Source organism: Leptonychotes weddellii, chromosome 15, assembly GCF_054177405.1.
Source record: "Leptonychotes weddellii isolate Sample4059 chromosome 15, ASM5417740v2, whole genome shotgun sequence".
NCBI classification, from domain to species: Eukaryota; Metazoa; Chordata; class Mammalia; order Carnivora; family Phocidae; genus Leptonychotes; species Leptonychotes weddellii.
In genome coordinates, this window is record NC_138383.1 from 43647831 (window position 1) to 43671591 (window position 23761).

The window sequence follows — 23761 nt, forward strand, 5'->3', positions numbered from 1 at the left end:
CATCTTCTTTATCCATTCATCTGTCGATGGATATCTTGGCTCTTTCCACAGTTTGGCTATTGTGGACATTGCTGCTATAAACATCGGGGTGCACGTACCCTTTCGGATCCCTACTTTTGTATCTTTGGGGTAAATACCCAGTAGTGCAATTGCTGGATCATATGGTAAGCTTGGTCACTTCTTAATGGGTAGAAAAGAGGAGATCACTGACAGTGGGCACAAGGGGAATGGTCCCTCTTAATTAAGAGGGTGTGTAGGTCTGTCTGTGTGTATATATATTTTTCCCCAAATTTCCTAAACAAAATTTCCAATTTAAAATATTCCATTCTTGGGCGCCTGGGTGGCTCAGTTGTTAAGCGTCTGCCTTCGGCTCAGGTCATGATCCCAGGGTCCTGGGATCGAGTCCCACATCGGGCTCCCTGCTCAGCGGGGAGCCTGCTTCTCCCTCTGCCTCTCTCTCTCTGTCTCTTATGAATAAATAAATAAAATCTTAAAAAAAAAAAAATTCCATTCTTCTACCCCATAAATAACTGAAATTTCCTGGGGACAATACAAATTTAACATCAAAAGTAAATTTCCTAGGCTGCCTATCTATCAAAAACAGCAAAAAGTATTTTTTGAAAGATCATGTGTCTTGATATTTGCTTCAATATGTATAATGAATCTTTTTATAGATTACAAGCTTTACTATGATGAACCCAATTTTTATGGATGAAACAATTTGATTCAGTTACCAGAAGGGGTGTGGGTAAGGTAGGGAAGTCACGGGCTTCAGGAAAAATAGACATGCTCTGAAACCAAGAGGCAGGTCAGGACCAGAGGAAACCCCAACTTACCAGAGGTCCAACTGAAAAAACCACAGCAGCCATAATCTCTTCCTCTGGGTTCCTCTCTCTGGCAAGAGTGGAGTCTTGCAATGGCATATCTGAGTAAGAGAAAGAAATAAGCTGTGAACACCCATCCTGCCTTGGAAATCTCAGACTTATCTAGTTGGAATCCTGACATTACAAGTAAGCATGACTTCCCTAAAGAACACAAGATTAACTCCCAAGATCAGTGAGGAAAAAAGATCCTTGCTCCTGGAGATCTTGACATTTTAATACCATTAAATGTAGTCATGGCTAGCAGGCCAGACATTGTACAAGGTGCAATTTGAACTTCACATCAATCCAATGAGAATTATATTCCCCTTCCACTGATCAGGAAAATGAAGCTTAAGAGAAATTATGCTATTTACCCAAGGCCATGCACGACCCCAAATCGGTCTAATTCCAATGCCCACAACCTTTCCATTAAATCAACTTGCTATATGATGTGAAAGGAAATAATTCAATCGTTCTTTGCCACAAGCACCCACTCATCTAAAAATGAAACATTAAGAATCTCTTCCTCCTGCCTTTCACGTGACGATCAATTTGCTAACATTTTCAGAGATTTCAGCTTCATGTAAAGAGAACACCACAACTTCCAAACTTAAAAGAAGTCCCGACATGCCTCTCTCAATCTCATATTCAAATAGATCTTTATCTACTCATTCCGTATCAGGCAAACCCAAATAAAAAGGAAGCAGGGGAAAAAAAAAAAAAAGAGCCTGATGTTTGTAAATATTCTCTTAATAAGTGCATAGCTGCAGAATGATGCTGCAAGACATAAAAGAGCAATGGCGCAGTAAGAATTAAGCTTTCCAGATTTTGTGAAATTCTTTTAAATGACAGTTTCCTAGGAAGTTTGATGCTCTCACCATGCAGTAGGGCTTTTGGGGCCCAAAAGAATCTACGCAGGATTATGCTGAATCTGTCCCTGCCTTACGTAGACAATTTGTCTCCATTAAGAATTCACAACCAAGAGCTTTGTATTCAAAAGTGTAGTCTGAAGAACAACAGCATAAACATTACTGGAGAGCTTGTGAAAAATGCAAAATTTGAGGCCCAACTCCAGAACCTACTGAATCAGAATCAGCTTTTTATTTTTATTTTATTTATTTATCTATCTATTTATTTTTTATTTTATTTTAAAGATTTTTTATTTATTTATTTGACAGAGAGAGACACAGCGAGAGAGGGAACACAAGCAGGGGGAGTGGGAGAGGGAGAAGCAGGCTTCCCGCGGAGCAGGGAGCCCGATACGGGGCTCGATCCCAGGACCCTGTGATCATGACCTGAGCCGAAGGCAGACGCTTAACGACTGAGCCACCCAGGCGCCCCTATTTATTTATTTTTTAAAAGATTTTATTTATTTATTTGACAGACAGAGCGAGAGAGCACAAGCAGGGGGAACAGTAGAGGGAGAGGGAGAAGCAGGCTCCTGCCAAGCAGGGAGCCCGATGAGGGGCTCAATCTCAGGACCCTGAGATCATGACCTGAGCTGAAGGCAGACACTTAACCATCTGAGCCACCCAGGCACCCCCAGAATCAGCTTTTTTTTTTTAAAGATTTTATTTATTTATTCATGAGAGATAGAGAGAGAGAGAGGCAGAGGCAGAGGGAGAAGCAGGCTCCCCGCGGAGCAGGGAGCCCGATGCGGGACTCGATCCCAGGACCCTGGGATCATGACCTGAGCCGAAGGCAGACGCTTAACCGACTGAGCCACCCAGGCGTCCCCAGAATCAGCTTTTTAATAAGATCCCTAGCTGATTCATATGCACACATTAAAGTATAAGACAATATGGGTCTAAAAAGATCATGCCAACAAATGGACAACCTAGAAGAAATGAGTAAATTCCTAATACATACAACCTACCAAGACTGAATCATGAAGAAAGAGAAAAATCTGACACACTGATTACTAGTAAAGAGATTGACTCAATAATAAAAAGTCTCTCAAAAAACAAAGTCCAGGACTAGGTAGTTTCATTGGTGAATTCCATCAAACATTTAAGAAGAATCAATACAAAACCTTCTCAAACTCTTCCAAAAAACATAGAGGAAGGAACACTTCCAAACTCATTTTACGAGGCCAGCATTATTGCGGTATCAAAACCAGGCAAAGACACCATAAGAAAAGAAAATTAGAAGTCAATAACCCTCTTGAACATAGATGCAAAATTCCTCAATAAAATATTAGTATACTGAATTCAACAATACATCAAAAGGATCATACACAATGATCAAGTGAAATTTATTCCAGGGATGCAAGAATGATTCAACATCTGCAAGTCAATCAATGTGATACATCCATTAACAAAATGAAGAATAAAAATCATATGATCATCTCAATAGACTCAGAAAAAGCACCTGGCAAAATCATCATCCATTTACGATAAAAACTCTCAACAGGGCGCCTGGGTGGCTCAGTTGGTTAGGCGACTGCCTTCGGCTCAGGTCATGATCCTGGAGTCCCGGGATCGAGTCCCGCATCAGGCTCCCTGCTCGGCAGGGAGTCTGCTTCTCCTTCTGACCCTGCCCCCCTCATGCTCTCTGTCTCTCATTCTCTCTCTCTCAAATAAATAAAATCTTTAAAAAAAAAAAACTCTCAACAAAGGCCATATATGACAAGACCAGTTAACATACTCAATGTGAAATGATAAAAACTTTTTTTCTAAAATCAGGAACAGAACAAGACAAGGATGCCCTTTCTCATCATTTATAGTCAGCATAATACTGGAAGTCCTAGCCAGAGCAATTAGGCAAGAAAAAGAAATAAAAGGCATCCAAATTGGAAAACAACTGTTACTATTTGCAGATGACATACTATTTTTTTTTTTTTTTAAGATTTTATTTATTTATTTGACAGAGAGAGATACAGCAAGAGAGGGAACACAAGCAGGGGGAGTGGGAGAGGGAGAAGCAGGCTTCCTGCCGAGCAGGGAGCCTGATGCGGGGCCCGATCCCAGGACCTGGAATCATGACCTGAGCCGAAGGCAGACGCTCAATGACTGAGCCACCCAGGTGCCCCGCAGATGACATACTATTACATGTAGAAACCCCTAAAGACTCTGCCAAAAAACTGTTAGGATAAACAAATTCAGTAAAGTTGCAGGATACAAAATCAACTTATAAAAATCAGTTGTGTTTCTATATACTAATAATGAACTGTAAGAAAGAGAAATTAAGAAAATAATCCCATCAGGGCGCCTGGGTGGCTCAGTTGGTTAAGCGACTGCCTTCGGTTCAGGTCATGATCCTGGAGTCCCGGGATCGAGTCCCGCATCGGGCTCCCTGCTCGGCAGGGAGTCTGCTTCTCCCTCTGACCCTCCCCCCTCTCATGTGCTCTCTCTCAAATAAATAAATAAAATCTTAAAAAAAAAAAAAAGAAAACCTCATTTAAAAAAAAAAAAAGAGGGCGCCTGGGTGGCTCAGATGGTTAAGCGTCTGCCTTCAGCTCAGGTCATGATCCCAGGGTTCTGGGATCGAGTCCCACATCGGGCTCCCTGCTCCTTGGGAGCCTGCTTCTCCCTCTGCCTCTCTCTCTCTCTCTCTCTGTCTCTCATGAGTAAATAAATAAAATCTTTAAAAAAAAAAAAGAAAAGAAAATAATCCCATTTACAATTGCATCAGAAAGAATAAAATACCTAGGGATAAATTTAACCAAGGAGGTGAAAGACCTGTACATTCAAACCAGAAGACATTAAATGGAAAGATATTCTGTGCTCATGGATTGGAAGAACCATATTGTTAAAATGTCCATACTACCCAAAGCAATTTACAGATATAATAAAATCCCTATAAAGTACCAACAACATTTTTCACAAAACTAGAACAAATCATACTAAAATATCCTCAAAGTTTCCTCAAAAAATTAAAAATAGTACTACATTTTCCAGCAATTCCACTTCTGGGCATTTATCTGATGGAAACAAAAACACTAACTCAGAAAGATATCCAACCCATATGTTCACTGTAACATTAATTACAATAGCCAAGAAATGGAAGTGTTTGTTGACAGATGAATAGATAATGTGACACACACACAGAAATATTATTCAGACATAAAAAAGAAGGAAATCCTGCCATTTGTGAAATCATGGATGGAACAAGAGGGCATTTTGCTAGGTGAAACAAGTCAGACAGATATAGACAAGTATCATCTCACTGTTATGTGGAATCTAAAAAAATAAACCAAACAACCCCCCCCAGCCCCAAACTTGAACTCATAGATACAGAGAACAGATTGCCAGAGATGGGGTGAGCAGTGCATGAGATGGGCAAAGGTGGTCAAAAGCTATAAACTTTCAGTTATAAAATAAATAAGTCCTGGAGATGTAATGTACAGAATGGTGACTATAGTTAATAATACTGTATTATATTTTTAAGTTGATAAGCATAAATCCTAGAAGTTCTCATCACAAGAAAAAAATCTGTAACTATGTGTGGTGCTGGATATTAACTAGATTTGTGATGATCACTTTGCAATATATATAGAATCATTATGATGTATGCCTGAAACTAATATAATATTATATGTCAATTATATTTTAATTAAAAAATGAAGTAGTATCTCTGTGGATGAAAAAAAGAAAGAAAGCTCTTACTATAACACACATACACACCCTAAAATAAATCATCATGCCAGGGGGTGGGGAGGGCACCTGGGTGGCTCAGTTGGTTAAGTGTCCAACTCTTGATTTTGGCTCAGGTCATGATCTCAGGGTGATGGGACTGAGCCCCATGTGGGGCTTTGTGCTCAGTGGGGAGTCTGCTTGAGGTTCTCTCTCTTCCTCTCCTTCTGTCCTTCTCCCCGACTCTCATGTGCTCTCTCTCTAAAATAAAATAAATAAAATCTTAAAAAAAAAAAGAAACTGAATACATGACACTCTAACCATGATGCAGATTTACAAATGTTAAGTCTGGAGTGAGGGGGGAAAACCCAGTCACCAGGGAATTAAAATAGACCCTCCTGAGTACCTATTAAGTCAAAGAGAGAACTTTAATTGCCAGTGAATTAGAAAATAAAAACTCATGGGTCGCCAAAACTTTTAAAAAAAGATAAAATTTATATCCCTAAATGCATGCAACTAACATTTTTTAAAAGAATAAAAATATTAAACATTCAACTAAATAAGAAAAATAATTAACAAGTAAACCATAAAGAGAAATAATAAAGAAACTAGTAAATAACAAAGCAGTTGACATAGGCAGGAGCTGATTCTCTAAATAATGAAATATATATGCCACTGGCCGAAGAAGAAAATATACCAATAAACTAAAAATAGAAACAAGAAAGGGGCTATAACAGGGTGGTTGGGTGATGGACACTGGAGAGGGTATGTGCTATGGTGAGTGCGGTGAATTGTGTAAGACTGATAAAATCACAGACCTGTACCCCTGAAACAAATAATACATTATATGTTAATAAAAATAATTAATTAAAAAAGGAAAGGCCACCTGGGTGGCTCAGTGGGTTAAGCGGCTGCCTTCGGCTCAGGTCATCATCCCAGGGTCCTGGGATCAAGCCCCGCACTGGGCTCCCAGCTCTGCGGTAAGCCTGCTTCTCCCTCTCCCACTCCCCCTGCTTGTGTTCCCTCTCTCGCTGTCTCTCTCTCTGTCAAATAAATAAATAAAATCTTAAAAAAAAAAAAAAGGGGGCTATAACATATAAATCATCTTAACACTGTATGCCAATAAAAATAGTTTCCCGAAGAACAATTTTTGTTTAAAAATTTTCTAAGACTGACTCAAGCAGCAGGAAACTTATGTAGGCCAATGTAGCAGAGACTGCTAATTGCCTTCCAACATCCAGTCTCCCCTTCTGTATTGACAAAGGCTTGAAATCTCAGCTGGACATAAGGTCATCCAGCTAGAGACATTTCCCAGCCACCATGTAGGCAGGTGTGCCCATGTGACTAAATTACAGCAAATGGGATTTGAATAATAGAGCTGATGTCACATCTTTAAAAGGGAGCTGCTTGGCCTCCAGTTCTTTGTTTCCCCTCCCAAAGGCCTGGAATGCAACAGGATGAGAGTGAGTCAGCTGCTACCATAGGAAAGATAACGCCCCCAGGTGGTGGTGAAGCAAAAAGATGACTGGAACCTGAGTTTCCAGATGACCTAATGGATGAGAGCTGCCTACCCTTATCACTGCCTGCCACCTAACAACTCAGACTTTTATATGAGAAAGAAATAGGCTTTCTTGTTCAAACCACATAGACTTGGTTAAAGCTGAAAAATTAATTTCCTAATTAGTAGAATGAATGGTCATGAAAGAAAAATGTAAAGTTCTCAGGTAAGCCTGGGAGAGTAGGGTTTAGTTAAATCAAGAAAACATGTGCTTGTCAGGGCACCTGGGTGGCTCAGTAGGTTAAGCATCTAACTGTTGGTTTCAGCTCAGGTCATGATCTCAGGGTCATGAGATCGAGCCCCGGAGTAGGGCTCTGCACTCAGGGCGGAGTCTACTTCAGATTCTCTCTCCCTCCCCTTCTTCCTCTGCTCCCCGCCCTCCCCGCTCATGCTCTCTCTCTCAAATAAATAAAATCTTTTTAAAAAAAGAAAAAGAAAATGTGATTCTCTTAAGACTGTAGTGTAGAGGTTGCTTTTGGGCAACCAACTTGAACAATGGAATCTTGAGTGAGGTAGAAGGGCCCACAGTGACCACCAGGCTGAATACAAACACACCCATTAGGCGACCCACCTCAAAACATCCATAAGCCCTGGCTGACCAATGGGTTACTTACACCTGGATACAGGCACCAAAAAGGGAAAATTCCATATGTTCCCATACCTCCTCACCTTCCCCCTTAACTCCAGCCCCCCACCACTGCCTCCTTGCGGACAGTCTCTCCCTTGCTGTCCCGCCTGCCATTCCTTTGTAGTGTGTTTAGTAAACTCCTTTGTTCTGCCTTGGGTGAATTTTACCACCCTCGCCACCAAACTCTACCTGATCAGGTCACCCCACATTTGGTGCCCCCCCATCTGATCAGAATACCCCTACATGCAGTTTGTTCCATGACCCTGGGGCTTCGCTATGCCCAGTGAAAAGATTTTGGTGAAAGAGAAATAAGAAGTTGAGGGAGGAAAAACACAGTGGAGTGTGAAGATAAGACTTGGATAAAGAATGAATTATCTGGGGACGCCTGGGTGGCTCAGTTGGTTAAGTGGCTGCCTTTGGCCCGGGTTATGATCCCAGAGTCCTGGGATCGAGTCCCACATCGGGCTCCTTGCTCAGCAGGGAGCCTGCTTCTCCTTCTCTCTCCTTCTGCTTGTGCTCTGTCAAATAAATAAAATCTTTAAAAACAATAAAAGAATGAATAATTTGAGAGGATTCTTATACTGAAGTCTCAAAAGTTACTAATAAAAGTGCTTTTCCCATACACCAGTATTTCTCTACCTTGTTTTAGGTCGTGGATTCCTCTGCAAATCTAATGAAAATGACTCTTCCCCCAGAAAACTCCTAAGTATAATTAGAAAACTCCCACATCTGGGATGCCTGGGTGGCTCAGTCGGTTAAGCGTGTGCCTTCCACTCAGGTCATGATCTCAAGGTCCTGGGATCAAGTCCTGCATTGGGCTCCTTGCCCAGCGGGGAGCCTGCTTCTCCCTGTGCCTGCCGCTCCCCCTTATTGTACTCTCTCTGACAAATAAAATCTTTAAAATAATAGAAAAATAAAAACTCCCACATCTTAAAACAAGATGCAAAAAGCTCACTAGGCATGATTTTCATTTATTTTATTTTATTATTTTTTTAGAGAGGGAAAGAGGGCATATGAGTGAGGAGTAGTGGGGATGGAGGGCGGAGGGGGAGAGGGAGAGGGAGAGAATTTTTTTTTAAAGATTTTATTTATTTATTTATTTATTTATTTGATAGAGAGAGAGTGCAAGCAGGGGCAACAGCAGAGGGAGAGGGAGAAGCAGGCTCCCCGCTGAGCAGAGAGCCTGATGTGGGGTGGGGCTCGATCCCAGGACCCTGAGATCATGACCTGAGCTGAAGGCAGTCGGGCTTAACCGACTGAGCCACCCAGGCACCCTGAGGGAGAGAATCTTAAGCAGGCTCTACGCCCAATGCAGAGTCCAAAGCGGGGCTTCATCTCATGACCCTGAGATCATGACTTGAGCGGAAATCAAAGGTCAGCCGCTTAACCAACTGAGCCACGGAGGCACCCCCTAGGCATGCGTTTTAGAAAGGAAATTCTTTGGCTCCTTCCAAGATCTAAATCAGAATCTCTAAGCATGAAACACAAAAGTCTACATTGTCAACAAGTACCTCAAGTTCACACCTTAGAAATATTGTTCTAAAGCTAACTCCTAAACCCCAAATTAAAGACTCTTCTTTTCACATGGGAAAATCCAATTGAAATACGTTTTACCAAGATCATTCTAGAGCCTGAGTTTCTGCTTCAAGCCTGGTGCTTCTTTTTTTTTTTTTTTTTTTTTTTTTTTAAAGATTTTATTTATTTATTTGAGAGAGAGAATGAGATAGAGAGAGCATGAGAGGGAGGAGGGTCAGAGGGAGAAGCAGACTCCCCGCCGAGCAGGGAGCCCGATGCGGGACTCGATCCCGGGACTCCAGGATCATGACCTGAGCCGAAGGCAGTCGCTTAACCAACTGAGCCACCCAGGCGCCCCAAGCCTGGTGCTTCTTGAATCACTCTTCATTTCAGTTTAGAAACAACACTTGTGGCAAGTTCAAACACAACTTAAGACAAAAATTGAAACTGTTCTGGGGAGCCTGGGTGGCTTAGTTGGTTAAGCGTCTGACTCTTAATTTTGGCTCAGGTTATGATTTCAGGGTCGTGAGATCAAGTCCCGCCTCGGGCTCTGCACTGGGCGTGGAGCCTGCTTAAAATTCCCTCTCTCCCTCTCATCCCACCGCCCCACCTCTTAAAAAAAAAAGGAAGAAGAAAAAGAAACTATTCTAACAAATAGTAACAAGACTGCATGTGGATGCCAGTAGGAGTTACAGATCTATTTCAGAATCTGACCTTGTCCACAGAAAAATGCACATGCATATGATGTTGCATATTATTTCAGGGAGTTTGAAGATTGACTTCAACTCCCCCCCAACCCATATACTCACCCTCAATTCAAGAAATCCAGTTTTACAAGGTTTGAAAGAAAAAAAAAATGGGCTAAAAGAATAAATAAAACCATTTTTTTCCAAATACAAAAGTGAACCTACAAAGAGTGACTTAAGACATTTTCAATTCCAAAGAACTACAGTAATGGTTTTCTGCATCTTTAAAAACTTATTAAGAATGACATGAGGGGCACCTGGGTGACTCAGTCGTTTGAGCATCTGCCTTCTGCTCAGGTCATGATTCTGGGATCCTGGGAAAGAGCCTAGGTCGCGCTCCCTCCTCAGCAGGGAATCTGCTTCTCTCTGTCCCTGTACCTTTCAGCCCTGCTTGTGTTTTCTCTCTAGCCCTGTTCTCTCTCAAATAAATAAAATCTTAAAAAAAAAAAAAAAAAGGAATGACCTGAGTTATCATTTCTTTTTGTAAAGATTAATAAACTCCTCCCTGGCAATATGCCATATAGATAATGCTAGCCAAATATGTTTAATACCAAACTGTGCCATAAACATCTTTTAAAATTTTATAATCAGAATAACCAACACTATTTAAAATTCAAGATATTCAGCTTGATCTCAGTTACGTAAAAATAATGCATAGAGACAAAGACAGCAAGTGAATAAGCCAAAACTCCCCTGTCACCTCTGAGCGCCCGACCTGTGATGTTTTACACTTCCTTCTACTTTTCTACACTTTCCAAGTAGACAAGAAGGACCTCTACATACACAGGAGTTTGGTGTAGGGATAAAATGCCACAGTGGCTGTCCACACCCCCAGGTTCTAACTTTGGTTTGGCTACTGTGGAAATACGTCCACAGGCAAAATCACTTGATCAGTTTCTCCTTTCACTTCCGACATTACACAGAAGATTATCTAGGCCAATACTTCTCCAAAGTCATAACTTCCTAGATATTTTTTTCTGGATATTGTGACTTCACCCAAGCCCTGTCTTCCCAAGCACTGCGGAAGTACCAAGGACTTGAGGACTTTCTCTTGCTGTGGATCCTAAGCCAGCTTTGTTATTTTATTTTATTTTATTTTTTAAAGATTTTATTTATTTATTTGATAGAGACACAGCGAGAGAGGGAACACAAGCAGGGGGAGTGGGAGAGGGAGAAGCAGGCTTCCCGCCGAGCAGGGAGCCCGATGTGGGGCTCGATCCCAGGACCCTGGGATCATGACCTGAGCCGAAGGCAGACGCTTAACGACTGAGCCACCCAGGCGCCCCCAGCTTTGTTATTTTAAAATAATGAAGGGGACCATGTTCTTCTTGAGAACTTCAGCGCCACGGACGAGTCCAGCATGTCCCAACCAAAGCAATGATGCCATTACCACGTCAGGGAGAGACAAGTGATTTAAAGTGATTAACTGGAAAAACTGCCTCGGGTACCGAAAGACAGGAGTTCATCCACCTGTCAGGTCACCAGGTGTGAAACCGTTCCATCCGCGCCGGTTCAGAAGCCGGGAGGGAGCCTCTCCTTCCTCCAGTCTCGCCCCCTTTCCCTAAGAGCGCATCGGGGGTCCCCCTCCTCCCTCCATCAAAGGCGCGGGACTGGGAAGAGGCGGCCCGCCCCAGTCGAACCCTACTAGCCGGGGCCCCGCGCCCGGCGCTCCCCGACCCCAGCGCCGCGCCCGCCGCCGACGGCGCCGACGGCACCGACGGCCCCCCAGCCAGGCCAGGGGGGGACCGAGCCAACAGCCAGGGAGGAGGCCCAGCCGCAGTCCCCTCTCGGGTGGGCGTGTCCGCTCAGGGACCCGGGCTCTGGAGGGACCGGCCACGCCCCGGACGCCGCCAGGAGCCAAGCGCCGAGAGAGGGGCGGCAGGGAACCGCGGCCTGGCGCCGGGGGCAACGAGTACCTGGCTGCCGAACTGAGGACAACTGAGGGCACTCGCAGAGCAGGGCGGGAACGCTTCCAGCAATGGCGCCGGCTTGGCGGGGCCGGCCTCCAGGCTAGCCAGTGCGCCTGCGCAGCTGGGGCTCCCGAACTACAGTGCCCAGAATCCTCAGCGCGGAGCTTTTTTTTTTCTTTTTTCTTTTTCTTCTTCCCCTCTTTTGTCTGCATTTAAGAGGGAATTGGCTGTGTTTATCGACAATTTGGGTGACCTAAAGAATCCAGTTAAATTCAACAAACTTGTATTGAGAGGCCACAACTATATGTCAAGCATTAGCATGAGCGACGCAAAAAAGAATGACACCACCCCTTGACACTGAACATTTCAGTGGGACTAAAGAAATAAAGTCAATGCCAGAAGATACAGGGCTTCTGTAAATTAGCTAAAACCTCAGATGCCGGTAGAGTTGGTAAGTGCATGTGAACACTTTTGCCTGTCTTTCAAGTTCTTGACTGAAAAATCGATAATGCCTTCATTATAATTTCTGGGCTTTTGAACTAGAGCTTCCTTCTCAGCTCATCCAAACAAATAATAATAATATTTATGTTAATTTATATTGATATGTATTTTTATATCTTATTTATATTGATATTTATTATCTTATTATATATTATAAAGCATGTTTTCCTTTGCCTCAGTTTCATGGTTTAAATACCCAGAGGCCATATTTTCCATAGTGAAACAGACTCCGTAAGAGCTCTAAGCAGCTTCCTTCAAAGAAACCCTTTCCTCCCTAACCTATTCCTATTCTGTGTGCCTTGGATTGTCTGCTGCTGTGACTGTGTATGAGGCCCACACAGGGTGAGACCCCTGCATATGGGGATCTGCAGGGAAATACAAAGCTCAGTGAAACTGAACACTGTAAAACTGGTCTCTTGGGATCTCAAAGAGCCAGTGGATACCTCTGGAGAAAGTATGAAATAACCCAGTGACTCTTGAACTATGAGAGGAAAAAATATAAGTGGGAAATCAAACTACTAGAGATAATAAATATAACTGAAATGAAAAAAAACCCCACTAGATTAGATGAAGAGCAGATTAGACACCGCAAAAGGGAAGAATCATGAATTCAAAGACACAGAAACTGTCCAAAATGAGACACAGGGAGAAAAAAGAGGGTGAATGAACGGAGCACCAGTGTGTTATAGAACAACATGAAGTAGCCTAACTATGTGTAATTAGAATCCTAGAAGGAGGGGAGAGAGTGAGGGAGTAGAAAAACATTTGGAGAAATAATGACTAAATACTTTCAACATTTGATGAAAATTATAAACCCACAGATCCAAGAAGCTCAGTGAAATTCAAAGAAAACACATGAAGAAAATCACACCAAGGCACATCATGATCAAACTGCTACAAACCAGTAATAAAGGAAAAGCTTAAAAACAGCTAGAGGAACAAAGATATGTGTTTATTGGGTTCAAAGATAATTACTTTTCATCAAGAAAAAAAAAAAGGCAAGCAGAGAACAATGGAGCACTTTTAAAGTACTGAGAGGAAAAAAAAAAACCTGTCAGCCCATAAATTTATACCCATCAAAATATTGTCATAAATGAAGGTGAACTGATAGTAGGATGAGATGGACTAGGAACACTTCTCTCTGTATCTCCTACTAGTTATAGCTAAAAACCCTTGATATTATATATATAAAACATATAAGAAAACTCTGAAAGTTGGACAGAAGGTAGGCCAGCTAGGGATCTTGCAACCTGGGGAAAGACACAGTGGTTTAAGTTTTCTACATTTTTGTTTTGCCTCATATACCCTGATCTGGGTGCTGGAGAAGCTGGTGACCCATTATTCCAATGGGCACAGATACAAAAATAAAAATAAAAATAAAAGCTCCAAGGAAAGCCTGTCTCTTTCCAGCAACAGACCAAGAAAAGGGCAGCCTAGAATGACAGAAAATCTTTAGGAAAATAACCACTCTGCTTTAGCCGAACACCACAGAAAAAAACTGTGGTCCCACCTCATCCCCAGCAGCAAAGACTGAGATGGGGGGTGCCCTTCTGTCCTTGCCCAGGCAGTCTGGGCAGCTGTGACTTTCCTTCCCACCCACCTACTAGTAGTATTGAGCGTCCCCATGCACAATGTCAGTGACAACTATATGGAAGTAGTAAGAGAATGCCTCTCCCCTCCTAGACAAGGTGTTGTTAATGGTGATGTTCTAGTGGGGAGCCTGAAATTCTACCCCTGCCCAGCAGGAACAAGAAATTCCCCTCCCCAGAGCTGTCAATAGAAGCTGAGTCACTTGGACTTGAATTCCCACCAAACAATAACAGTACAGTGGTGAACTTCCTTCTCCCAGCAGAGTGGTGTCAGGGGAGGCCTGCTAAAACACAAGATTCAAATAAAAATCCAGGGGGTGCCTGGGTGGCTCAGTTGTTAGGCGTCTGCCTTCAGCTCAGGTCATGATCCCAGGGTCCTGGGATCGAGCCCCGCATCGGGCTCCCTGTTCCTTGGGGAGCTTGCGTCTCCTTCTCCCACTCCCCCTGCTTGTGTTCCCTCTCTTGCTGTGTCTCTCTCTGTCAAATAAATAAAATCTTTAAAAAAAAAAAAAATCCAGAGGGTTGCAGTACTCAAAAGTGTCTCCAAATTTGACCAAAGACATAAATCTTCAGATTCAAGACGCTAAGAAAATGCCAACCAGGATAAACACAAAGATGTGTAGTCTAAGACAGATCATAATCAAACTCCTGAGAACTAAAGATGAAGAATAATCCTGGAAGCAGCAAGAGAAAAAGGACACCATACCAGTAACAGAAAAACAATTCAAATGACAGTGGACTTCTCATCAGAAACCGTGGGGGCCAGAAGGAGCTGAAACAACATTTTTCAAGTGCTGAAAGAAAGTAACTGTAAGCCCAGAATCTGAGTTTATTTTTTTTTAAGATTTTATTTATTTATTTGAGAGAGAGAGAATGAGAGAGAGCATGGAAGGGGGGAGGGTCAGAGGGAGAAGCAGACTCCCTGCTGAGCAGGGAGCTCGATGCAGGACTCAATCCCGGGACTCCAGGATCATGACCAGAGCCGAAGGCAGTCGCTTAACCAACTGAGCCACACAGGCGTCCCAAGAATCTGAGTTTAATCAGTGACAACGCAGCAAAAATTCTTCCCATCATGTTTCCACCCTTGTACTACAATTTAAAGGTACATTGGAACAAGAAGATACATTGTTTCATATAACATGTGCTAAAATTCTTCCTGAAGATGAACCAAAAACTATTTGATGGTAACACTCAATAATTTAAAGCAGAGAAATTGGAAGACAAGCTAAAAGTGAAAGAATGAGAAGCAGCATGGGTTAAAACAGATGCTCTAGAAAAACAAAACCCCAGTATGTAGTATATAGTCAAACAAGTGCCTTCTGATTGCGTTGGCGACAGATGGTCTTTATTTGAAGATGTGCAGATGCTAAGATAGTGCGTGAAGAGGTTTGCCAGGCACGGAAGGGTCAGAAGGGTTTCCTCTCTTGCACCCTGGCAGTCAGAGCTGGCTCAGAATAATGCATAGCCAAGAAAACCTTGGATGCTTACTGCAGAGATGCTGAGCTGGTTTTCCAGATGGGCATTAGCTTTTCATGGTGGAATGTGTCAGGGCATGGGGATGCATTTTTTTCTGGATTCTATAGAAAATACATACTTCTTTTGTGCCATACAAATCAGTTACACTTAAAAATCAAAGTTTTCTCTATCCCAGTTTCATAGGAATAACAAATTTCTGCATTACCTCAAGATTCGGTGTTCAAACAATAGTGAATTACCAGATTTCATTTTCATAAATATTTCACCACATATGTGATGAAATCACATCACAGCATATTCTTAGGTAAGGATATTTCACATAATCAGAGCTATAGAAAAGCAACTTGGTCATCGTCTTCATGTTCCCCCAAAATGAAATATTTGACAACTTAAAATACATGGTTCTATGATAGCTATGATATCAGTATTTTTCAAAGGTAACACTTTAAAAAGTACTACATATTTAAGAATTTACAACCCTGGAAATTCTTTCCACATGATTGTTACCAGCATTAAAAAAATCATAGAAATTTTTCTTTGCTTTTGTGTTCTAAAGAACTCATTGGAAAAAGTAACGTTGCAATCCTCAGCCACTGTTCTTTTCTAGAGATTTCCTTACTTTTGTTAAGGACGTACATGTATGTATACCATGTCCAACTTCTTTTATGCATATCAAAAGCCTTATTCCCAACTCTTTTGTATAACACCAGGATTTCAGGAGTAAGAGAGTAGGAGAAATTTATTTTAAAAAGATCTTTCTGTACTTTGACTGACATTGTAATTAAAAATTGTTTTTGTATTTTTATTTGCAGAATTTTTTTCTTACTCAGCCTCACTGTTGCTGTTGAACTTAAATGAACAGGACTCTTGAACATAATAAAAATAGTCTCTAAGAATTCCATATTTTCCTAGAAGGTTAGAATGAGATCATTTTAAGTTACATTAGTTCTTGGCCTAATGCAAACTGCAGCTGCCTTTAGGCATAATGTAACAACAACAACAAAAAATCTCCTGAGCTGGGCATTACTATGATGTTCAGTTATTGACTTAATAAGGATCTAAGAGCTTAGAGGAGGCAATACTGAGGATGATTTTAAATGTATCATATGACCTCACTGATATGAGGAATTCTTAATCTCAGGAAACAAACTGAAGGTTGCTGGAGTGGTGGGGGGTGGGAGGGATGGGTGGCTGGGTGATAGACATTGGGGAGGGTATGTGCTATGGTGAGCGCTGTGAATTGTGCAAGACTGTTGAATCACAGATCTGTACCTCTGAAACAAGTAATACAATATATGGTAAAAAAAAAAAAAAAGAAGAAGAAGATAGCAGGAGGGGAAGAATGAAGGGGGGGAATCGGAGGAGGAGACGAACCATGAGAGACGATGGACTCTGAAAAACAAACTGAGGGTTCTAGAAGGGAGGGAGTGGGAGGATGGGTTAGCCTGGTGTTGGGTATTAAAGAGGGCACGTACTGAATGGAGCACTGGGTGTTATACGCAAACAATGAATCATGGAACACTACATCTAAAACTAATGATGTAATGTATGGTGATTAACATAACAATAAAAAATTTAAAAAATAAATCTTTTTTTAAAAAAAGTACACCCATCATAAACATTCATAAATGAAATACAAGTTTTCAGGGGCGCCTGGGTGGCTCAGTCATTAAGCGTCTGCCTTCGGCTTGGGTCATGATCCTAGGGTCCTGGGATCAAGCCCTGCATCAGGCTCCCTGCTCAGTGGGAAGCCTGCTTCTCCTCCCACTCCCCCTGTTTGTGTTCCCTTTCTCACTGTGTCTATCTCTGTCAAATAAATAAAATCTTTAAAAAAAAAAAAGAAATACAAGTTTTCATCTTCGAATGTGTCTATATATTTAATAAATTTATTTTTGTGTATTTAGCTTTTGTTTTAGATGGAAGAGCATGAGAAAAATCTTTAAATTTAGTGCTTTGTCTAGTCTTTATCTTCCTCAGGGTGGACATTATTTTGACTTATTTATTTTTGCCTGAAAGCTATTTGAGATGTCACTGTTATTTATTTTTTTTTCAAAGATCTTATTTATTTGAGAAAGAGAGAGCATGAGTGGAGGGAAGGGCAGAGGGAGAGGGAGAAATAGACCCTCTGCTGAGTGTGGAGCCTGATGCAGGCCAATCCCAGGACCCTGACATCATGACCTGAGTGAGCCAGAGTCAGATGCTTAACCAACTGAGCTACCCAGGTGCCTGCCCCTATTCTTTTTTTTTTTAAGATTTTTTAATTTTTAAGTAATCTCTACATCCAATATGGAGCTCAAACTCACAACCTCGAGATCCAGAGTCACGTGTTCTACCAACTGAGCCAGCCAGGTACCTTAAGATGCCACTGTTTCTTTTTTTTTAAGATTTATTCATTTTAGAGAGGGAGTGAATGGGGGTACGGGCAGAGGGGGATGGAGAGAGACAAGCAAATTCCGTGTAGAGTGTGGAGCCCGATGGGGGAATTGATCTCATGACCCTGAGGTCATGACCTGAGCCCAAATCAAGAATCAGATGCTCAACTGACTGGCCCACTCAAGCACCTCTGTCACTGTTATTCTAAACAAGGGGTTCTAATTTCTTACTTCTGGCACAATATTATATAATTTAGTGTTAAATGTCTTGATGCATGAAAGATAAAATATGTCTTTTATAATTTTTTTTTTTTTTTTTTTTTTTTTAGAGAGAGCATGTGTGAAAGCACAAAGTGGGGGTGGGGGGTAGAGAGAATCTTAAGCGGGCTCCAAATGGAGCCTGACCCTGGTGGGGCTGGATCTCTCAAGACCTTGAGATCATGACCTGAGCCAAAACCAGAAGTTAGATACTTAACCGACTGAGCCACTCAGGTGCCCCACACTTCTTATTAAAAAGATTTCTTTTCTTTTTTTAAAAAAGATTTTGGGGCACCTGGGTGGCTCAGACGGTGAAGCGTCTGCCTTTGGCTCAGGTCATGATCCCAGGGTCCTGGGATCGAGCACCACATCGGGTGTTTCTCCCTCTCCCTCTGCCTGCTGCTTCCCCTGCTTGTACACTCTCTGTCAAAAATAAATAAAATCTTTAAAAAAAAAATTAAAAAAATAAAAGATTTTATTTATTTGAGAGAGTGGGAGAACACGAGAGGGGTGAAGGGCAAGGGAAGAAGCAGGCTCTCTGAAGAGCAGGGAGCCAGATGTGGGATTTGCTCCCAGGACTCCAGGATGATGACCTGAGCTAAAGGCAGACACTTAACCGACTGAGCCACCCAGGCACCCCTTACTTATTCAAAAGATTTCTGAAGATAATAGATTCTGGAAAAAAAAAAACAAACACCACAAAATCTTCTGAAGAGTAACTAGAGCAGAATGTTAAAATGAAAATATTGGTGAAAACCCCAAGATGACAGACCTCAAAAAAATGCCCAATGAGATATATATTTTAAAAGTAGCTGGCTGAGAATAAATTAGATGGCTTCTAAATTTTTTCTCTCCGTTAAGGGCATAATCTAGAGAATATGAAAGGCTTTTGAAGATCTCTTGGCAGTATTTGATATGCATTCTCTGCAGCTGGTCTGACCACTGAAGAAATCTGAAGGGTAAGAAATGAGGTATCTAACTGCTGATATGTATGAGAGAAGTGGTTGTGTGAGTGCCTTGCACTTGCAGAGTTCCTTAAGACAAAGTGTGCATACCATGAACATGGACCAAATGAGGGCCACGTGAGAGATGACAATAGGGTCATCTGGAATCCTATCTCTGAGATGAGAGGTAGAGTAGATGGGCTTTTAGCAGAAGCAGCTGAAGTTACTACCAGCTTCCTAAGAACTGACGAAGGTATAAGCAATTAGTGCTCAGATGCATTAGCACAGACTAGAATTCCAGAAAGATGGAAGATTGCTTAAGAACCCATGGAAGTGTTGAGTCACCTTTATACCTCTGCAAAGTCCAAAAAGCGCAAGACCAGCCTACAACAGTACCAGCCAAGGGCTTTTCTTACCCCACTTCCCTCTCCTAGCTCCAACCCTGGAGGAGTTCTAGCAGTTTTTATTAAGATAAGAGGAAGGAGTCAATCATGCCCTCCTCCTGCACATACCGGTATGCAACCTTGTATGAAACACAGAGCAGAAGAAGGGGAGTTTAACTTTAAAATCAAGTTCACAGTGGAGGGGCGCCTGGGTGTCGTAGCTGGTTAAGTGTCTGACTCTTGGTTTTGGTCAGGTCGCGATCTCAGGATCTTGAGCTCAGGGTCATGAGATTGAGCCGCAGCCTGCTTAGGACTCTCTCTCCCTTTACCCCTCCCCCGTGCATGCTCTCTAAAATAAATCTTTAAAAAATCAAGTTCACATTGGTTCTTAGATTATTATATGGAACCAGGCATTTTAATTTCTAAGTCGTGACTACATTTTTACAAATACAATCACAAGATTTCTTTTTCCCCAAATGTTATGAGGCTTCTTTTTCCCAAATTGTGGACAGGATTCAAGATGACTCCATTGCCATTCCTCTCACATGTGACCCTCATTTTGTTCATATTCATGTGATGCCAACTTTGCCTGAATTTTCAGCCAAAGGAAGAGCCAGTCCTCTATGAAATTTAAAGTGAATGTGACACATAAAAATAAAGCTGCTCGTTCCTTCTTCTCACGATTTATGTTTAACACCCTGGTTACACTTCACACAAAAAAGGGGAAATATATTTATGATGAAATGTTAAGTGAAAACGTCTGTGTAATGAGATTTTTTTTTAAGTTCATTTATTCTTTTTTAGTAACCATTACAGCCAATGTGGGGCTCAAACTCATGACCCTGAGATCAAGAATCACATGCTCTTCTGAATGAGCGAGCCAGGTGTCCCCCATCTGTGTAATAAGATTAAAACTACGAGATATGTATATAAAAATAAAGCCCAGAATAAACATGTCATACTACTTATTTCTGGGTGGCAAGATTTAGGTTGTTTACTTAAAATTTTCTCTATTTTTACACTTATTACAATAAAAATGTTATTTCTACAATAGAACACAAGGCTATTTTAATTTTAAAAAAGACTTGAAATAAGCAAAAATTATGAAGTGATTACTAGGATGGTTGGGTAATAGGGAATGTTCATCTATTAACTCTAAATTTTCTGATAAGCCACAAAACTTGATAATTAAATAATTTCCCATGTTTGATATAGTTGTAAGTTTTCACTGTCCAGAATTTTTTTGATGAATGAGTTGTAAATAATTGCTGAAGATTTTCCCTCCCATACTCATTAAATGTATAAAATTTATTTCAGCACGTATTCTCTGGGAACTGACATTCTATGACATCTTGTATTCTTTACATTCACATTCTTTGCTGCGTTCTCTGATGTACAGTAAGGCTTGGGGTACATCTGAAAGCTTTTACACATTCATTTATAAGGTTTTTCTCTAGTATGTACTCTGTAATGTACAGTAAAGTCAGAATTAGTCCTGAAGATGTTCCTACATTCCTTCCATGCTTCTCATGGGTATGAACTCTCCAACGAAGGGTAAGCTGTAATACACTGATAAAGCTTTCCTGTCATTCCTTCTCTCCAGTATGTGTTCTCAGATGCACAGCAAGGTAAGAACCTCTTCTGAAGGCCTTTCCACATTCATCACATTTATGGGGTTTCTCCCCAGTTTTAATTCTCTGATGTTCTATAACATATATCAGCTGGCTGAATGCACGTCCCATAGTCATTACTTATAAGTGGTTTCTCCCCCGTATGTATTTGTTGATGGGCATTGGAGGCCTGCATTACTGTGTGAAGACTTTTTCACATTTATTACATTTGTAAGGTTTCTCACCAGTAGGAGATAATTTATGCAGTCTGAGTTGTGACATGTTAGCAAAAAACTTCCTACATTCATTACATTTATGTTTTTTCTTCATTATGGGTCTTCTGATCTACAATTACTCCTGAAAGACTTCCCCCAATGGGTACATTTACATGGCTTCAATCCAATGTGAATTTCTCATGTTCTGTGAGACTTACCATTTGAGTGAATACTTTCTCACATTCAGTATTTTGGTATGGTTTCTCCTCAGTACGGATTCTGTGGTGAACAATTAGGTGTGATTTTAGCCTGAATGATTCCTTGCATTCATTACTCCCATAAGGTTTCTCCTCTGTATGAATTTGTTGATGAATAATAAGAGATGAGGAATGCAAGAAGGCCTTTCCACATTCACTGCATGTATATGGTTTTTCTCTAGTATTAATTCTTTGATGTACAGTAAGGCTTGATTTATTTCTAAAGGCTCTCCCACATTTGTTACATGTATGTGGCTTCTCCCTTGTATGAATTCTCTGATGTGCTATGAGGTTTTGTGTACGAATAATGATTTTACACATTTATTACATTCATAGGGTTTCTCTCCAGTACACACTTTAACATGCAGAGTAAGGATTGAGTTACTTCTGAAGGCTTTCCCACATCATTACATCTATAGGGTTTCTCTCCAGTATGAATTCTCTGATGTATTGCAAAATCTGGGATACTCCTGAATCCCTTCTCACATTCATTGCATTTATATGGTCTTTCTTCAGAATGGGTCCTCATGTACAGTAAGGTATGAATTATTACTAAAAGCTTTCCCATAATTGCTACATTTGTAGGACTTCTTTCCAGTGTGACTTCCTTGATGTTTGGCAAGTTTTGATGTCTGACTGAAGGCTTTACCCCGTTCATGACATACATAAGGTTTCTTCCAGTATGAATTCTCAGAAGTTGGGTATGGTGTGCACATTACCTGAAGGCTTTTCCACAGACAGTGTACTCATAAGGCTTATCTTCAGCATGAATTTGCTGATGTGCAATTAAAGTTGAAGAAACAATGAAGGCTTTCCCACATTCATTACATTTATAGGGTTTTCTCTGCTGTGAATTTTCTTATGTTGATTAAGGTATGCAGGTTGACTGAAAACTTTCCCACATTTATCACAGTCAGATCCATATGGTTTCTCTTTAGTATGAATTATCTGGTGTTGTGTAAGTGATGACCTAAAACTAAAAGCTTTTCCACATGTATTACATTTATAAGGTTTCTCTTTACCATTAACTATCTTATCTATTTTAAGTTGGGAGGCCTGCCTCACATCTCGGTTGCCTTTAGTAGTTTTGAAAATTGTCTTGCCCAAGTTGGTTCCTGATTGAAGAATTAGCTCAGAGTTTTCTTGACAACTTTGTCCATATAGATCACTTTGGTGATGACTGTCTTCTATGAGAATTCTCTGTTCTTTAAAAAGAATAGACTTCAACAAGAAGTAATTTTCTCCAGTGAGAGTTTTTTCATGGGTAATTATTCTTCCATTCAAATTTTCCCAATTATTATGTCTCAATAACCTGTTATCTCTTTTCTGGGATTCTCTTAAACTAGGGTCCTGTGGGTCATTTTTAATGAATCTTCCTATTATGGTCCCCTGACAAGTTTCTTCCTCAGAAATATCTGTTGCAGGAGCAGGTTGCTTAGTTTCAGGTTTGATCTTCTAGTCTGAAAAAGATGGAAAAAGCAGAAGATTATTTCCAATGCAAAGGGGAAAGTTAACTGCTCTAGTGTAAACATGATAGTGAAAGTGAAAAGGAACAGCTTTCTACTACACAATTATTACTAAAATGATTTCCAATCATTTGTTTAAAGCATGCAAACATCACAATGAATTTTTATTTTATTAGCTTTTCTTCCCATTTCCATCTACACATAGAATATTATATAGCCACAAAGTATTTTTAAAAGACAAAAGTATTATACTAGATATTTTAAGGTTTAAAAAAATAAGATAAAAGCAATATATGAAGGTATATAAAATATAATCTCATTTCTGTAAAAACAATGACCAATGTCCCCAAATGTGAATATTTATGTACATATATATGTGTGCATTTGACTACAGAGAAAAATATGTGAAGATACATATGTTTGTTAACATGGGTCACCTGAGGTGGGGAGGGAGGAATAACAGAAGGAGGGTCTATGAAAAGAGAAAAAGAAAATGAAAGACTCTATTAAATATAAATAGTGAGTGGCGCCTGGGTGGCTCAGTCGGTTAAGCATCTGCCTTCGGCTCAGGTCATGATCCCAGGGTCCTGGAATCGAGCCCCGCATTGGGCTCCCTGCTTCGCGGGAAGCCTGCTTCTCCCTTTCCCGCTCCCTCTGCTTGTGTTCCCTCTCTCGCTGTCTCTGTCTGTCAAATAAATAAATAAAATCTTAAAAAATATATATATATAAATAGTGAATGATTCATGAATTTATTTATTTATTTATTTTATTTTTTTTTAAAAGATTTTATTTATTTATTTGACAGAGAGAGACACAGTGAGAGAGGGAACACAAGCAGGGGGAGCGGGAGAGGGAGAAGCAGGCCGCCCGCCGAGCAGGGAGCCAGCTGCGGGGCT

General features: G+C 40.9%; 1 protein-coding gene, 1 non-coding gene and 1 pseudogene across 8 annotated transcripts in view; all 3 read right to left on the reverse strand.

Annotated features, from left to right (window-relative positions):
* ZNF624 (zinc finger protein 624) overlaps nucleotides 1–11885 on the reverse strand; it is a 45071-nt gene extending 33186 nt beyond the window's left edge. Inside the window, exons 1-3 of one of the 6 annotated variants that reach the window (XM_081805662.1) lie at nucleotides 11801–11885; nucleotides 5528–5698; nucleotides 837–925 (exon numbers count right to left, since the gene is read on the reverse strand). In XM_081805662.1, the coding sequence (XP_081661788.1) occupies nucleotides 837–923 (87 nt within the window). In that variant the 5' untranslated portion in view covers nucleotides 924–925; nucleotides 5528–5698; nucleotides 11801–11885. Of the gene's footprint in view, nucleotides 1–836; nucleotides 926–5488; nucleotides 5699–11800 lie in introns of those variants that run through there. The other 5 variants (XM_081805663.1, XM_006735976.3, XM_081805666.1 and 2 more) reach the window with 5 other exon arrangements.
* The window catches only part of LOC102729136 (uncharacterized), a 161858-nt gene that overhangs the window by 112619 nt on the left and 25478 nt on the right, over nucleotides 1–23761 (reverse strand). The gene's annotated exons all lie outside the window — the stretch shown is intronic.
* LOC102733467 (uncharacterized) overlaps nucleotides 20086–23761 on the reverse strand; it is a 13243-nt pseudogene continuing 9567 nt past the window's right edge. The window contains exon 4 of the transcript XR_014140679.1: nucleotides 20086–22859. The product of XR_014140679.1 is annotated as an uncharacterized LOC102733467 (transcript). The remainder of the gene's footprint in view (nucleotides 22860–23761) is intronic.